Genomic DNA, 17,872 nt, shown 5'->3' with positions numbered 1-17,872 from the left:
GAGCCCCACCCGCACCCTTCCTCCATCCCACCCCACCATGTCCTCCCATGCTGGAATTTAGAGGCGTGTTTCGGCGGGGTGTCTACCAATCCCGAGCCTTTTAGTAGTATAAAACCCTGAGCGTGTTTGCACTCATTCGCTCTTTCTGTCAGACCAACACTCCTAAATTGGAGGGTGCCACACTTCTAGGTGAGGGTGGTGGATAAGGGTAAAAGCTGCAGACAACAGCAAGAAGTTAAAAGAGCGCGGATAGGCACGCATAGAAGGGCAATCCCTTGTCTATCCTGAAAGGATGGAGAACGCACACACAAAGGGGCCGGCAGAATGCCTGGCTCACTTCGGGGTGAGCGAGAACACCGGCCTCACTCCCGACCAGTTCAAGAAGAACCTGGACAAATACGGCTACAATGGTGAGAGACTGGGGCATCAGGAATGGGGTGGAGGGCCTACTGAAACGAGTTTGGCAACTAGGCCAAATAAAGAAAAGAAAGATCTGAGTGGTTGCATTTTAAATATTCCACCAAGTACTTTTACTAGAGTTTCTCCAACTGTTTCCTGAGTCTACACCACTAGAGATACTCGTTGGGTCGGGGCTGGGTTGAGATTTTTATGCATGTGATGCTTTTTTAGAGAGCAGTTGCAACAGCTGGTAGAAATGCAGAGACATTGAGAAGCAGAGACTTTGAGGGCTTTGAAGAGCTATTTAAAGATAGCCAAAGAAGATGGCTGGAGAGCGAGAGAGACAGGTGATGGCTCAAGAAGCTTCCTGGGTGATATGGGGGCGGGCTTTAACAGGAGAGACAGATAATTTTAGGCCGGGTATAAAGGGGGAGGTCCTTAGATGGCTTATGGCTAAATGGTTCATAATGTTGTTGCTAATCAATAACCAATGGAATGGATATATTAGAGTGCTCTAATATGGTAATATTGCTCAAAAGATGTTCTCATAGTGTTGTCTTTGCTGCCTTGGAACATTTTAGTCAGCTGTCATTAAACACAATGGTTTATTTTGTTTGAAATCTAATTTTTGAACCACAGTGAGGTATTCGTTATGCATAGTTTAGAGGTCAAAGGGATTCTGTATTGAATTAATGAATACAGAACAACAGCTTTTTTTAAATTTCAGTCATCTGGATACAATGATTAGAGTCACCAAGAGTAAACCACACAGGGGTCCTCTGAAAAGTTGGAAGTTTTAGAAAACATTGATTTTGAGGGCACATTCATCAGCTTATACTAAGAAGTTAAAGTTCGCACCTAAATGTTTCTTCCTAGCACCATCTTTCTTTTCTGATCATTTATTCTAACCATACGATATCTTGTCTTTCTGTCTCCACACGCTTTCTCCTTGATCACCTTTGTTTCCAACTCCAGAGCTGCCCGCTGAGGAGGGTGAGTGTTTAAGCAGCCACAATCACAAAATATACTGGAATAAATTTCCAGACACCTGATTTGACCCAGATGAGAGGCCATCACTAATACTTCAAACTACCCCTCATCCACAGAGAGGTTGCAGTTTGATTGTGTGATGCCCACATGCTAAAGACTCTCTACTGGCTACTTAGACCAAATTTTGACCAACAGCTTCAGCAACAAAGATCACAAATCGATATTATAAACACTTTTTTTAAACATTTATATTTTATGCTAATTATCCATTGATTTACGTTAATTTTCCTCTTTGTATCTCTTTCTCTCGCTCAGGTAAGAGCATCTGGGAGCTGATTGCTGAGCAGTTTGAGGACCTGCTTGTCAGGATCCTGCTGCTGGCCGCCTGCATTTCTTTTGTAAGTTTTCCTTTTTTAAATCATGTCAATCATTTAAACTGTGGTCATTTTAAACTCAAGGGGCAGCAGGAGAGTTTGCACTAGACATAATAGCAACAGATTTCACAAGACACTGACACCACGTGGGATCAGACTCTTGTCTTGACCTCAGACAAGTGTTCTCACATTTACATTTCTCTAGTCCTTTTAACAATCTGGATTGCCACTTTAAAACTTATAATTACTTACTTTTTATTTTATTTTTTATTTTTTTTATTTTTATTTCCATCACAGAAACTCTCCCAGTGAGCATGCATTATTAATTTCTGGTTAGTTTATGAAGATAACTTTGTCCCCTCCACCCCTCTGTGTATTTTTGAGGACGACAACTTGAGAGGAGGGAGACAGATTGCAAGGGCTTGCTAGGAGGTGTATTAATTCCTATGCCCAGCTTTCACCCCTTCGGGGCAGCTGTCATGATGGCCTTAGAAGGCGAATATTGAGGAGCCAGTGAGAGACAGGGGGTCAGGGAAGTATAGGGGGGCTGAAGGGTAAGGGTTTATTTTAAGAAAGCCCCAAGCTGAGGAGAGAAACTGAATCCTTCGGGAAAGGTCAGGCTTGAAGGAAAGAACGAAGGGCCTCAATCCTCAGAGAGAGGAGGAGCAAGGAGTTATGGGACATTGAGATCAAATTAGTATCAATATTATGACAAAATAACAACCATTAACATGTGTATAAAGTCATCATACATTTGCTGTTTCTTTCCCATTTTTTTGCATGTTATTGTACACTATACACTATGTGAAATCATGCTTAATGCACATGAAAAAGGCCCATGGCAGCCTCCCGAATACCTAAAGAGGTCTGATTATTGCATTATATACAAGTTTATGAAAAATCTTTTTAGTCAGACACAATGCAAACAAAGTTAAATGTCCGTTTAAAGTAGGTCTGACGTGTTTGTAGGGCCAACTGGCATTAATTTCTTCTTTCCCACGCTAACCTCAGGTGCTGGCCTGGTTTGAGGAAGGTGAGGAAACCGTCACCGCCTTTGTGGAACCCTTCGTCATCCTTCTTATCCTCATCGCTAATGCCGTTGTTGGAGTGTGGCAGGTCAGTGAGAGGCCCGGCACGTTGAGCAATGAGATGTATCCATTGCAGTGATGACAGAAAGTACACAGGTTCCAGTTACTTTCAGCCATGTTTCAGCCACAAACCCACACATGCTTGCACAACTGTAACATTATCACTTTTACAGCTTTGAAGCCCCAAATAGTTAGCATGTGCTCCAAAGTTGATGTTACAACCTCAGTCAGTCTTAAGTAAACAATATTATTTACTTTAACTCAAGAAGAGAAACACATTTGTTACTATTTTAGAGTTTATTTTAAGACTCGATGTCCTGTTTTATGTTTTGACTGCAATGCAGCAGGGGATGGATGATTCACATTATGTGAGTCATGCTGTTTCTCATGCATGCCAATAAGCAGTTGGCATTACTGTCAGGCATCAGTCACTATGGGAACATTGTTGTTATCACCTCGTCGCCAAGTGTCAAAATCAGCTGCTTCGTTCCTGTTTTTCTCATCGAGAAACCAAACCGACTTTGGCAACCTACTATTAGATCAAATTTGTCACTCAAAATATTATCTCATAGCACAGCATGTAGATTTCCTGTTGCAGATTCCCTCAAACACAGATCCATACACTATTTTCCACACAATAATTAGTATTTATTTGAAAAATATGTAACCTCAGATGGAATAGCTCACGTGAGATCACAGTTTTGAACTACTCATGTATCATCAGCAGGTTGTGAATCTGTGTGTAATTACTGTTTGTAATTAATCAATTCCTGCAAGTTGACACTGAGTGCCAGCATCTAAATGAGTAGGATTTACATCTAAGCAAGGATAACAGGCGCATTGACATCACTTTAGAGTGTGTTTTAGCGTTTGTTTTTTTCTCAGGTAAGCCAGGCTCAATATTTGTGCTCCTGTGTTGTCATTTGAGCTGACCCCCTTAACTCGTTGTGACTTTTTACTGATCACATCTGTCTTTTTGTCTGTGTGTGCCACAGGAGCGTAACGCTGAAGATGCCATCGAGGCTCTCAAGGAATACGAGCCTGAGATGGGCAAAGTTTACCGTTCTGACAGAAAGAGTGTGCAGATGATTAAGGCCAGAGAAATCGTCCCTGGAGACATTGTGGAGGTGTCTGGTAAGCAATGTCAAGATTGCCCATTTTATTTTTTAAAGTGACTTATATTTCCGTTGAGGGAAAGAGAGACACAAGCTCAGGATGTATGTGTCCGATGGCAAAGCCTTGTGCCTTTTTAAGGCAATGTGAGCGAGGCAGGATGGAGTAACACTGCTGTGAAAACATGCTGACTGAAGGAAAGCAAAATCAGGAGTATAAATACCCACGCTAGCACCTGCCACACCTCTTCTCCCCTCCCTGCCATGGCTCACTTCTGTTCATTCGTCAGTGTACACCTGTTGGCTCGCTAGCTGGCTATACCCCACCCCCGAACATGTGTGGTTCATTTTCACTGGGCCTCATTAGGTTCTGTCTCATTATAAAAGCCATTGATTAAGTGTAGAATGTTAATTGATTAAGTGTAGAGAGTTAATCTGTGATTTGTTTTTAAATTTCAAAAAAATTCTACCATGTTTTAGATATTTGTTCATTTATATTTCCGTAATGGACTTTATTGTATGATAGTTACCACTTTTACTTAAATGTTGAGGTTAGGCAAAAGTAATTAAAAGTAAGTGAGAAAGTAGCCCACAAATATACATAGCCCCCACAGCTACATTTCTTTAATATTTAATGTAAATCAGCAAGGAAATAATTCATTTTCATGATGGCTTCTCTGTTATTCCCACAGTTGGTGACAAAGTCCCAGCTGACATCAGGATTGTTACCATCAAGTCCACCACCCTGCGTGTTGACCAGTCCATCCTTACTGGTGAGCTTTCAAGAAACCTTTGCTCTGTCTATACATGTTTTTCTTTCTTGTCTGCATCTGTAGTTTTGAGTTATTTTTCTATTTTCTCTCTCAGGTGAGTCTGTCAGTGTGATCAAGCACAATGAGGCTGTTCCCGACCCCAGAGCTGTCAACCAGGACAAGAAGAACATGCTTTTCTCTGTAAGTGCCTCACTAACATCAATATTTCGTTTGCGCTGTTGCAGCCATTTTTCCTCCTGTTACTCTTCAAGTCATTTCCCAACAACTAGCTCTTCTTCTCTTCCTGCAGGGCACTAACATCGCTGCTGGCAAGGCCATCGGTGTTGCTGTGGCCACCGGAGTCTCCACTGAGATCGGCAAGATCCGTGACCAGATGGCTGCCACTGAGCAGGAGAAGACCCCTCTGCAGGCTAAGCTGGACGAGTTCGGCGAGCAGCTGTCCAAGGTTATCTCTCTGATCTGTGTTGCCGTCTGGGCCATCAACATTGGCCACTTCAACGACCCCGTCCACGGTGGCTCATGGATCCGTGGTGCTGTCTACTACTTCAAGATCGCTGTTGCTCTGGCTGTGGCTGCCATCCCTGAGGGTAAGGGACGCACAAAGCAGAAAGTGACTGTTTGTTCCCACACTGTTCATTCCTCATGCTCACACTTTTCCCCAACATCTCTCAGGTCTGCCCGCTGTCATCACCACCTGCCTTGCCCTTGGTACCCGCCGTATGGCCAAGAAGAACGCTATTGTCAGAAGCCTGCCCTCTGTGGAGACCCTGGGCTGCACCTCTGTCATCTGCTCTGACAAGACTGGTACCCTCACCACCAACCAGATGTGTGTCACCAAGGTTGGTACTACACTCAAAAAAGAAAATTGTGGTTTGTCCATAGCACAATTCTGGACATAATTCAGACTTTCTGTCCTTCCTCCACCCCAGATGTTCATTATCAAGTCAGTTGATGGCGACCATGTTGACCTTGATGCCTTCGATATCTCTGGCTCCAAGTACACCCCTGAGGGCGAGGTGTAAGTTGTTTTGTCCTCATTCAATCTGAGCATGCGCCATACAATTAAGTGCACACAAATCTTCTCTCATTTATTTGTTATTCTGTTTTTCAGTTCCCAGGGAGGTGCCAAGACCAACTGCAGCGCATACGACGGCCTTGTTGAGCTGGCTACCATCTGCGCCCTGTGCAACGACTCCTCTCTCGACTACAACGAGGTGAATTCATAGATTTCTGCAGTATATTTCGCAGCAATGTTACCCCATGTCCTTCTGCAATTTAACCAGTTCTCTTCATCACCCTCCTTTTCTCCAGTCCAAGAAGATCTATGAGAAGGTCGGTGAGGCTACTGAGACTGCTCTGTCCTGCCTGGTTGAGAAGATGAATGTGTTCAACTCCAACGTGAAGAACCTCTCCAGGATTGAGAGAGCCAATGCCTGCTGCTCCGTAAGTTTTCCAACTGCTATTTGCAGTAAGTTTAGGATAATTCACATTTAATGTTAATATAACTAATTGTGATGAACATTTTATCTCTGTGTCCCCCAACAGGTCATCAAACAGCTCATGAAGAAGAACGTCACCCTGGAGTTCTCCCGTGACAGGAAGTCCATGTCCGTGTACTGCACCCCCGCTAAGGGCGATGGTGGTGCCAAGATGTTCGTGAAGGTGAGTGTCTTTCTGTCTTGTTTTTCTTCTTCCCTTTTCACATCAGACACTGTGAATCATTCAACATAACACAAAACATTCATCCTCTCCACAGGGTGCCCCTGAGGGTGTGATTGACAGGTGCGCATATGTGCGTGTTGGCACCACCCGTGTTCCCCTGACCAATGCTATCAAGGAGAAGATCATGGCTGTCATCAGAGACTGGGGTACTGGCCGTGACACCCTGCGTTGCCTGGCCCTGGCCACCCGTGACACCCCACTGAAGTTGGATGAGATGAACCTTGAGGACTCAACCAAGTTCGCCGACTACGAGGTGAGAATTTGGTTGACCTGACAATGAAATGTGTGGTACGCTTGTGATACATGTCAAAACATGGATTCAATATCTCATTTCACGCTTCTCTCCTCAGACTGACCTGACCTTTGTTGGCTGCGTGGGTATGCTGGATCCCCCTCGTAAGGAGGTCACTAGCTCCATTGAGCTGTGCAGGGCTGCTGGAATCCGTGTCATCATGATCACCGGTTAGTGGCATAGATGGTTGTCAATACAGAACTGTAAACAAAGAACTTATATATCATCATTTACACAGAGATGTGTATCTTAGATCTGAGCATATCTTACACTCCAGAATTGTCCCTGTCGTGAAACCGTTCTTAATTCTGGACTGTATATATAACCATCCTCTGTACCATTTGCATTGACAGTATACACAATTTAAAACAACCCATCTGCTCTCTTGTGGTGATAAATTTGTGCTTTACACCTCAGCTGCATCAGTCTTTCTATTGACTCCTTCTCCTCCAAATTTCAGGTGACAACAAGGGAACTGCCATCGCCATCTGCCGTCGTATTGGCATCTTCTCTGAGGATGAGGATGTTTCTGGCAGAGCCTACACCGGACGTGAGTTTGACGACCTGCCCCTCCATGAGCAGTCCGAGGCTGTGCGTAGGGCTTGCTGCTTCGCCCGTGTGGAGCCATCCCACAAGTCCAAGATTGTTGAGTTCCTGCAGGGTTACGATGACATTACTGCTATGGTATGAGCTCAGCAGCACAGAATGTAGCACATGTAGTACTGTGCATGTGTGTAGTTTGAAGGTGCTGAATTTCCTCCTCTCTCTCTACAGACTGGTGATGGTGTGAACGATGCCCCTGCCCTGAAGAAGGCCGAGATCGGCATCGCCATGGGCTCTGGCACTGCCGTTGCCAAGTCTGCCTCTGAGATGGTCCTGGCTGACGACAACTTCTCTTCCATTGTGGCTGCTGTTGAGGAGGGCAGAGCTATCTACAACAACATGAAGCAGTTCATCCGTTACCTCATCTCCTCCAACGTCGGTGAGGTCGTCTGTATCTTCCTGACTGCCGCTCTGGGTCTGCCCGAGGCTCTGATCCCCGTCCAGCTGCTGTGGGTCAACCTGGTGACTGATGGTCTGCCCGCCACCGCCCTCGGCTTCAACCCCCCTGATCTGGACATCATGGGCAAGCCCCCACGTTCCCCCAAGGAGCCCCTGATCTCTGGTTGGCTGTTCTTCAGATACATGGCTATTGGTGGTAAGTAGCAGTTGATTTTATGTGTTTGGGTTTTGTCTGAATGCAGGACAAACACTTACCTACACTGATGCTGCTACTTTTCCCTAACAGGATACGTCGGTGCTGCCACTGTTGGTGGTGCTGCCTGGTGGTTCCTGTACGACAGCAGCGGCCCCGGTGTCACCTACTACCAGCTGGTAAGAACCTGTCCATCTTACTTTTTGACTCAGACAAACGCTCACACGCAGAAACTGATTGACCTCACCTCTCCTCTGTGCAGTCCCACTTCATGCAGTGCTGCGATGAGAATGAGGACTTCGCTGGCCTTGACTGCGAGATCTTTGAGGCCGCTCCTCCCATGACCATGGCCCTGTCTGTGCTGGTCACCATTGAGATGTGCAACGCTCTCAACAGGTAATATTACCCAATGTTGCAAAGGAAATCACATTTTGTCAGCATCACAACAAGCAACTTCAGTGTGTTCATGAGCCTTTGAGACAAAATGAGGACATCTTTTATGACTACTATGGAGGCGGCTATGCAGAATGTGCATAACATTTGAGTCAAACGCAAAGTTCCATAGGGACGAAAAAAATATTGCATTGTATAATATCGAAGCACTAATGTTTCCAATTATTCCTACACCATGTGAATTAACTGTTATTCTCATTATTCCTTTTATTTTTATTATTTAAAGCTTGTCTGAGAACCAGTCTCTGATTCGCATGCCCCCATGGAGCAACTTCTGGCTGCTTTCTGCCATGACCCTCTCCATGTCCCTGCACTTCATGATCATCTATGTTGACCCTCTGCCCGTAAGTGCTCCCTACAGTTTGATTGAGTTCCTTCACCAGTTTTTTTTGTTTGTTTTTTTCACATTGATGTAATGTCCTCTTTGAGTTTTTTGGTGCAGTTGCTTTCCAGTGTTGTTTCTGACTCCCACTCTTTTGCCCCATCCCCAGATGATCTTCAAGTTGACCCATCTGAGCACAGAACAGTGGCTCATGGTCCTGAAGCTTTCCTTCCCAGTCATCCTCATTGATGAGGTCCTGAAGTTCGTGGCCCGCAACTACGTTGAGTGTAAGTGGCCTTGAATATGTTTCACTCTAACAACAATAAAAATCAAGATTTGCCTTATTTCACTAATTAAGTTATCTTTTTTCTCCCCTGATCTTTTAATCTTAATATATTTTTAATTTATTTATACTGTCATCTTTTTTGTTGATCATTAATTAATGTTTTAACAAAGTGCAATCCTTCCTCATCTTGTATTGTCATATAATTCCATCATCATCCTTTCATTAATCTACAAATCCATCATAATACCTGTTGTCATCCTCCTGATCATTCTCATTACTCTCTCCTCTCTCCATTCCTCATTAACTCACTAAACTCTTTTTGTTGATTTCCAGACTAAACTCAGTCAACCAACCACCATTAGCCTGTAACTTAAGCAAGGTACTCTATGCTGGTCACCGTGTATCTATAGTTTGTGTGTACATACGGTTGTGTATCTGTCTTGTATATATTATCAGTCTCCTGTTGATGTAGAACTGAGGGTTCTCCCCAAGACTTAACAAGCCTGAGAAACAAATCTCACATCTGCCACGAATTGACACAGTAACTTGATGACTAACAAATGGGGATATATCTCAGTGCTGCAATCTGTCTCTGATGTCCTTCTCTGAGCTCTCTGTTTCCTGTTATTTCCGATGTCATGAGATGCTTCAAAAGCGTACTCATCACCTCTGAGCCACTGCTGTCGTTGTTACAGCATGTTTGTTGAGTAGTTCCTGTCTGTGGTAGTAGGATGCCTGATCATATTCTCTTCCACTTTTGTTAAAAAAAAAAAAAAAAGCTGCAAATCGCTGGAGTCCCCAAAAAACCTATTGGCAACATTTTATTTCAACCCTCAAATCTAGCATTTATGGGCAAAACATAAACATCTTCATAATCAACTCTTTTTTCATAACAGACTTATTGATAGATATATTTAATCAATAGGTTTAGCTTTAACCTGTAAAGAAAACATAACAGGATTTTTGTTTGGAATAACAATAACAATATAACACAGCTGTAATTTGTTTATGAGATGTATCTCGACAGGAATAGTTATAATTGTTGAAAGGCATTTCTCATTATCTAACACCTAAAAATGTCACTCATAACTACTCCATAATGTTATAAACTGCCTTTAATATGTTTACCTGCTCACAAATGATAGATGAGGGGAGTTGAAGTGAAATGTTACCAAAGGGAATCTTTGGGAATCTTTCATTTGATGGTCATGCTGTTCATGTTTTCCTCTTTGGGAAAATGTGTTAGTTCTTGAAAATATGCTTTCCTTCCTAGCATATTGCCTCTCTGTAGAGCTAACACTGTGCTTATCATCCAGGCCAGGTCAAACTACACTTACATCTAATTTTTCCTATTTAGCCACATTAAATTTGACATTTGGCTTTAAGGGCCAGGTCGTCACATTTTGTCTCATTCAAAAGTCTATCCCACTAATGTCTGCATCTGAAAAGATTACATGTACTAAAAATGAAATCACCTGGAGCTTCAACTTTGAAATATTTGAAACCAGTTTGACCCAGGCCTGATCTCTTTACATGTTCCTCTGATGTATGATTAGAAGAATAACTTGGGACCACTGTCGCGCTACACAACGTAGTTTGCTTGCTGCTTTCATTAGATTTTATGTCAAAAATATTGTGAGACATTGTTCGATATAACATCGCTTTCAGTAAAAGTAGTTCCAACACATATTGATCATGAGTTTGCCTTCAAAGATACTTAGTGTTGCTCTGTTTCTGTCTCTGATTTATCAATTTTCTCTTCCCCAGGTACAGCTAATTAGACATGTAGAAGAAGAGGGTTGGAAAGAAAGAGGTGGAGAAGAACGAGAGAGGAAGATCACAACTGAAGATGGGAACCATTGTGAGCCAACCAATAGAAGAGAGAGGAGAAAATACAGGAAAATGTATCATAAAAAACAATAAAACAAAAAAAATATACATAAACATAGCCTCTATATAGGGAAGGAGATTGAATTAAAATGGGGCAAGTGTCCCTGCTGATACAGAATTAACATATTTAAGATTTTATTCTAAGAACTAAAGTATGTATTAAAAGTGATTTTTTTTGTTAAACTTGGATATTCTCAGCTGTTGTGTTTTTGTGTCCTCTGTCCATTTTCATATAATTGACTTTCCAGCTCATTATTTTTATTCTAGTCTTTGTTGCTCGTGTCCCAGGCAGCCTCCCTGCTTTAGTGGCTGGGCTCTGTATAGTGTGGTGTAGGGTTGCAAAATGACTTCATATGGGCAGAAAAACCTCATGCCTCCAGCTGCCAGCGCTCTCTATAGGCTCCATGCAGTCAGCAGACTGTTGGAGGTCTCATGACATTAAATGGGCATGTCCACTCAGTCACAACACTTTTGGTCTTATATATTGTTTACGTGATAAGCTGAAATAAAGTGATGATAACAAACTCATGTACTTGCATTGTGGCGCACATTTTTATTAATCTCTTCAGAAGAACATTTGGTGTAGACAGTGTTTAACATCCAGGTTTGAGATGTGAGTCAAACAAATTTAGTTTTATTCATTGGTTGTTTTGGTTTTTAGCTGGTGACAAATATTCTACAGTATTTCTGCCTTTTAGTGCTTAACAGTGACAGTTCATTGGTCTTTGGCTTGCAAGAGCTGCATCATTTTGTTAGAGCCCAAATCCGTTAGATGAGAGTCCTGAATGGTATGTTGACGTCCTTCATTTGCTTTTCATAATCTTCATCAAACATCTTTGATTGCTCGGGTGTGAAATGGTTCTTCCAGTCACCTACTTCACCTGCAAAGACGGATGCAGAAGAGAATAAAGTAGGGTTACATATATAAATCAATAATAATTTGTTGTAATTAGTGAACAACTACGAATTAAGCAGCTGCACCAAATGATTATTTTCCTTATGAATTCATCTGCCAGTTATATATTCCTATATTGGTTGTTCAAATGTCAATTATGTTTTCCAGGAGCCCAATCCAATACGGCAAAATACTTCTTTTGGCATGAAAATAGTCCAAATCCTTAAAATAGTATATAGTAATAGTATTGCTAAACTACGATATAAAGAAAAACAGCTGATGCAATTATTAAAATAGACAGATTTATTTTCTGCCAATAGACCAATCAGTTAATCAACTAATGTTTTATCTATACTTGGCTCAAGCTTCTCATGGTTTATAAAAACAACAGAAGCAGAAGCAGGAATTCCAGGAACCTCTAGGTTGCGCCACTGCACTGCACAACTTGAAGCCGAGGGCTCAGACGAGATATACAGTAATAAACTATAATCAATACAATAAGAGAATAGTAATTCTCTCTTTGTGAAGCGTACACTGGTGAGCTTTTTGTTGAGTGGTTGGCAGGGTTTGGGTTCCCTGCGTGTTTATGAGCGTAGGATGAGGTAATCATGATGCTGCATTCACCCAACAAAAACCTGGAGGAGTTTAAAGGTGAAATATGTGAGAATTTCTGTTTGAAACATTCAAAACTAACTAAACCTTTCCACAAATGACAGTTTTGACTTGATGTCAGTGACATCTAAGTATTACTACGATATCTACACATCTAACAAAGTCAGTTCACTTTAAAAAACCAAGGAAACCAATTCCCTCAACATTACCAGGTAAAGTAGACTAATGATTATATTTCTTTAATTGAAAATTTTAGCCTAAATTAACTTAAATGTATTTAAATTGACTACTTCACTTTGTAATTTTGAGGTCACTTTGTACATCAAGAGGTGACAGTCCGATAGTACAGCTCAGGCCTGCAGGGGTGGCTGCTGCCTGTTTCCCAGACGTTCCCTGCTGCTTAAAGTCTCTCCTGTTTCCTGCCTTCGTCATCCCTTGAGTTGGACTTCTCATCAGAGATGCTTGTAAATCAACTCAGTACTGTATTCACTGGTGTCAAACTGGCCTCAATCAGTCTGTTCGGTCCCAGTCCTGTGATGACTGTGAGGCTGCTGAGCCTGGTTCTGATGCCCACTGTGGGCCGGGGCCTAAAAAGAACCCTGTCCTCCTGGTGGTTCAAAGCTCCGGTGCTAGCAGTGTCAGCAACACCACACTTTCCTGGAGCTCTGAACCAAGTCAGCGAATAATACCACTAGCTGCATGGCTAACGGAGCTAACGTGTTTACAGCAGCTACAGTTAGCAGCAGTTTGTTACTCTGGCGAAATGCTGTTATGAGTTTTAATTCAACATGTGACAAATTCTTACATGTTGCACTTTTGATTATTTGGATCAATATCATTCTCCTGCACAAGACCAAGAGCAGAGTGATGCACCTTTTCTCATGAACAGAGAGATGGAATGATCAAACACGGGTGCCGGGACGCAGGAGTAGTTGGCCATCGGGTTCTCCTTCATGTTCTTGAAGGACGTGAGCTCCACAATCTTGCTGATGACCTCATCAGAGACCGACATGTCCAGGTACCTCATGATGCGCTCCACTTCGCGCCGAGGATTCTGGGGGGGGGGGGGATACAATAGCAGGAGGTTGTACATCACGCTTTGATAATACTGGGTCTTCATGTTGTTGGAAGGTGTGCTGGTTCTCATTACCTCTTTCATGTCTTCATAGAAGACGTAGAGGATGTTTCTCTTCTCTCTCTCCACCCAGTAACCTTTCACGTGATCATACCAGGAGCCCCACGACACTGTGGACACAGAATTCAACAAGCAGCCGTCATGAAAAGGTCACTCCCAGCCTGGTTAAAGGTTTATCTGACTACAGAGCACAGATTGACCATAAAATCTCACAGAGAATCTAATCTCTGTCAATATTCAGTCATGACCTTTTAGAAGTGTGTGTTGTTGTCTTTATCTGCAGAGATCCTGCCCTCTGCTGGTACTTTATTTTCATAGTATTTTGACGTATTCGGGATGATGAAGAGCTGCAGGTCTGTATGCCTCAGTTTGACTGAGGGCGTGGCTGACATTCACACACACAGGCAGGGCAGAGAGGGGATTGCTGGACAGGATGATGCCGCCACCTGCGCCTGGCAGCAGTCTAGAGTAAAATTACGTTTTTTTACGACTTTTTTACCTTGTGACTCTACAGCAGGGTGATGCTAATCTTGTCACGGTCACTGAGGCATTTTAAGTTTTCTCATGGGGCAAAACTGTGAGGAAAGAAACCAACTTCTTCTTTTTAAGATGTCATGGGTCACAGCAGTCACCAGCCACTTAAACCCATCCAAACTTTTCATGTTACACAAGAACCCCTGGCTGTCGGAGTATGTAGGTGTGCCAGCCGTGATTGGTAAGAGGCTTTGTGCCAACAGAATTAACCTGTTCTACTGAGGCTAAGATGACACCCAGGAATGTGATAATCTACTTACACTCTCCTCGCATGAACTTGTGGATGTAGCCGTCCCAGGGTCCTGGCTCAGGCTGGGTCTTATTCATACAATCAAAGTGGTAGTAGCTCACCAGGTTGTCTTTGGCATTGCGTGCCACGTAGATAGCCTTAAGATGTGAGCAGGCAGGACATAAAAAGGGATTTACAACAACAGTACAGAGATCGGGTAACCTAATATGGCAGTTGTATATTATATTGTTCACCTTTCACTCCGATTGCATGCAATGTATCACAAACCTTTAACCCAATTATCATGCATTTACTGTTTGGTGTGTGCAATACAATCGCTCAGTTGAATTGAACAGGTTGAGTCTCACCTTGCACTTGTTCTCCCAAAACCCTGGGGGCACCAACTGAAAAGGAAGATGTGTCTTTATAACTCTAGGTGGATCCATAGTCTTCAGAAGATCAAGACCTGAATCGTAAGTTCAGGGAAAAGAATACGCACGTTACAGGGTTGAAATGCACTTTTGCTCCACGCTGTCACTGATTCCATGTTGTGCTTACACATAAGTCTCACTCTAATACACTAAGATGGCTGACTTTACACTTTTCCAGCACCATTTAAGTCACTTTGTAAGAGCAAATATCTCCCTATAGTATCTGATATGCAGAAGCCACATCAGGCAGCCAGTTAGCTTAGCTGCAGCTAACTTGACTCTGTCCAAATGTCACAAAATCTGTGTCCCAAAACCTCTAGAGCTCACTAAATAATATGTATATCCATGGTAAACTGCAAGACTCCAGGATGTAATTAGTGTGCCATAATGAATGGCAACTTTTATTTTCATTACAGATTAATAAGGTAAGATATAACAGTTTAGCAAGCTTTTGCAGTCATTGCTGTGTAGCCAGCAAAAAACATTGTTTTTCCATGGCACTGGGCCTGCCATGCACTCCTCTCTCTCAACACGTCATGATTTCTTGTCCACTTTTATATAAATTGAAATAATCTCTTTTGGGCAGGGCGCCACTTATTACATCGAGTAGGTAGGAGCCTTGTGTTCAAATTATACAAGTCATACCAGTTAGGTCAGCTGCTAATCTTGCCTCCAGTTTACTATATGATAATTAAGCTCAGCTAAGCTAACTGGTTGCTGGCTGTTGCTTCACAGACATGTAAAAGTAACTATTTCCCAAAATGTCATAGTATTTTCAGAAGTCTAAGTCGTTCCCATTCACCCAATATTCACTAAGTTCTAGCGAAACAACCTGCTGCACACCACTTTGCGCCAAACAGCAGAAATACAAAGGTAGCAACTAAGCTAACTGGCTAAAGAGTCAAGCGTGGAGCGAAGAAGCAGCTCAGGACATGTTGGAGCAACAGTGTTTGTGCATCAGGTGGTCAGATACACATATTAATTCATCTGGAGGCTTAAGATGTTTCATATCTGAAGAAGCCATTTGAATGCAGTCACACGCATGCAAACATCACCACACCGATAAACACCTGAGGGGATGGGCGGTGGGGAGTGTATCTCGAGGAAAGGACTGCGGACCGGTGTGGGGGCTCGTTTGCAGACCTCTGCATCTCCATTGTGAATGAGCAGGTCGACTATCTCCTGGGTCCATGTGGTCCCTTTTGTGCCAAAAACATGAATTAACACTTAGTTGAGTGAACAGGATACTTGACATGTGTTAGATCTCACCAGTTTGTGGAGACATCCCTTCTGACACACAGTCTAACAAACACAATGAACGTGTCTTTTGCTGCATGCGGTTTTACTGTAAATACTGATACTAAAATAAATACTAAATACATCAAAACCGCACTTGCCAAATGGCTCATCAGGTGGCTTCGGAAAGGAATCCAGATCAATTCAAATCATAGTCTTGAATAGGATCTAGACTGACTATAGTTTGCTTGAATTCATTTAGTTTATCTACTTTATTTTGGATTTCCCGACGGGTCTGTCAGCTTCACTCTATGATGATGGGTTCGTCGTGTTCTGTGTCCTGTTACACAAGCTTCACATCAAGTATTTAAATCCTGGGTAAGTCAAAGTGGCAGTGTCACCCTGTGAAAACACCCCATCAAAAGTAGAAAAAATGCACTTTAAAGAGAGCAAGAAAGTCTTGTTGACTCACCCTTGATCCAGAAAAACGACTCATGTGAGTGTTTTACTGTTGTACATTATATGATAAGATGGTTATTAATGTTGCATAAAGTGTAACCAGCATTTGTTCCATTGTGGTTTGCCAAGGCAGAGCTGATCTGAACTACTTCATAAACTGTTCATCAACTGAAATCAATAGTAGCGCATCAAATTGCATACGACTTTCATGTTTTCCATGCAAACTCCGCTCACCACGGCTTCCAACAAAGCTTCAATAAAAAAGTAATCCCCTGTTGAAAACCTGAAGCCCCACTCAGATATGTGCTGTGTAACTCGTGCGGCTGTCTGAATACCTGCTTTGGGGTAGGTGGCGATTAGGAGGTCAGAGGGGTCAGGACGGAAAGCCCAGATAGGGTCCCAGTTCTGGGCGATGCAGCTCATGAGAGGAACTCCTCTGACGGGGATGAGAGGGAAGCGGGTAATGGAGGCGCTGGCCTTCTGGATGGCTTCGCTGTAGGATATCTCTTCTTCCTTCTCTGACATGATTCCCGCTGTCAAAAGTTAACTCCGAGAAATCGAGAAACAAGCTGATAATCCACTGCAAAATGGCTGAAGCGAGGCTGGTCCGGTGGGCCAGTCACTGAGGTCCTGTCCTCTGCAGCTCCTCTCTCAGCTGGCTTTAGGTCCTTTGTCAAACATTCACAGTTGATTGTTTTTTGTACACCATTGATTCCAGCAAGCCTCTCTCTGTTAGGTTGTTTGGCTGCTGTGCACACACCCTCTTCACTCTTTCGTTATCTCCTCCTTGCGTCCTATTGGTTCCTCTTTTGAATTCTTCTGGTTTTCAACCTAAATCCTCTGCATCTGACTCCAAATACAATCCCCCTCCTGAGCTCCCAGCAGAAGCCTGGCTGTTTTTCTCCTCCCTTTCTATCTTTGTAACCTGGCTGTCTGAGTGCTTGTGCCAGGTTCTTGTCTGTCTGGGACCCGGAACTTGCACAAGCAGACCTACACTAAAGTGCCCTTATGTAACATTCCCAGTTACGCATGAATTCCACTTTTGCTCACAATACTGTCTTGGCTGCTCCCCCGCCTCGTATTCTGAGGAAGTGACAAGGGCAGGTCCTAAAAGAGCTCTATACACAGCAGAGGCAAACACTTAACCTGATAGAACAAGAAATAATTATGTCGTCACTCATGCCACTTGTGTTTACTGCAGATGAAACACACCTTTGGACTCAAACATTCAGGTCAAACTTAACGGCAGTGAAAGATAAAGTTCTGCTACTCTCAGTTCAGCCAGAGGCAGCTGAAATTGACATTCCAGGATTTGCACAGTCAATATCCTGCCTAAGGTGGAACAATATTTTCTCAGAAAACAGGCTCAGTGTGACGGTTTCCTGACACATCTAGCAGCGTACAGAGTCCTCTTTGCAATTCAATAGACTGCTTGTGAGTAACTG

The 17,872-nt window shown here is 43.0% G+C and overlaps 2 protein-coding genes across 3 annotated transcripts; one reads left to right on the top strand and one right to left on the bottom strand.

The window, feature by feature from the left end:
• Positions 1 to 131: 131 nt before the first annotated feature.
• On the top strand, positions 132 to 11,093 carry atp2a1l (ATPase sarcoplasmic/endoplasmic reticulum Ca2+ transporting 1, like). Of its 2 annotated transcripts, XM_037081632.1 has the most exons (23): positions 132 to 410; positions 1,375 to 1,392; positions 1,705 to 1,787; positions 2,775 to 2,879; positions 3,847 to 3,985; positions 4,656 to 4,736; positions 4,831 to 4,916; positions 5,026 to 5,323; positions 5,409 to 5,575; positions 5,666 to 5,754; positions 5,848 to 5,950; positions 6,048 to 6,179; positions 6,282 to 6,398; positions 6,493 to 6,711; positions 6,809 to 6,920; positions 7,211 to 7,434; positions 7,525 to 7,948; positions 8,039 to 8,124; positions 8,208 to 8,341; positions 8,625 to 8,742; positions 8,890 to 9,007; positions 9,340 to 9,385; positions 10,774 to 11,093. In XM_037081632.1, the coding sequence occupies exons 1-22, from the start codon at positions 293 to 295 to the stop codon at positions 9,342 to 9,344; spliced, it is 2,976 nt and encodes a 991-aa protein (XP_036937527.1). In that variant the 5' UTR covers positions 132 to 292; the 3' UTR covers positions 9,345 to 9,385; positions 10,774 to 11,093. The 2 variants fall into 2 exon arrangements, with proteins under 2 accessions (XP_036937527.1, XP_036937526.1); XM_037081631.1 differs by lacking the exon at positions 9,340 to 9,385.
• A 333-nt stretch (positions 11,094 to 11,426) lies between these two features.
• On the bottom strand, positions 11,427 to 17,518 carry sult1st6 (sulfotransferase family 1, cytosolic sulfotransferase 6). The gene is made up of 7 exons (XM_037081633.1): positions 16,763 to 17,518; positions 15,803 to 15,931; positions 14,670 to 14,767; positions 14,333 to 14,459; positions 13,554 to 13,648; positions 13,277 to 13,457; positions 11,427 to 11,777 (listed from the first exon to the last, which is right to left on the bottom strand). Exons 1-7 carry the CDS (start codon positions 16,950 to 16,952, stop codon positions 11,665 to 11,667), a joined length of 933 nt encoding a protein of 310 aa, XP_036937528.1. The 5' UTR covers positions 16,953 to 17,518; the 3' UTR covers positions 11,427 to 11,664.
• Between the last annotated feature and the right edge of the window lie 354 nt (positions 17,519 to 17,872).

Source organism: Acanthopagrus latus, chromosome 20 (genome assembly GCF_904848185.1).
Source record: "Acanthopagrus latus isolate v.2019 chromosome 20, fAcaLat1.1, whole genome shotgun sequence".
Lineage (NCBI taxonomy): Eukaryota > Metazoa > Chordata > Actinopteri > Spariformes > Sparidae > Acanthopagrus > Acanthopagrus latus.
This window is presented reverse-complemented; position numbering and strand designations above follow the sequence as displayed.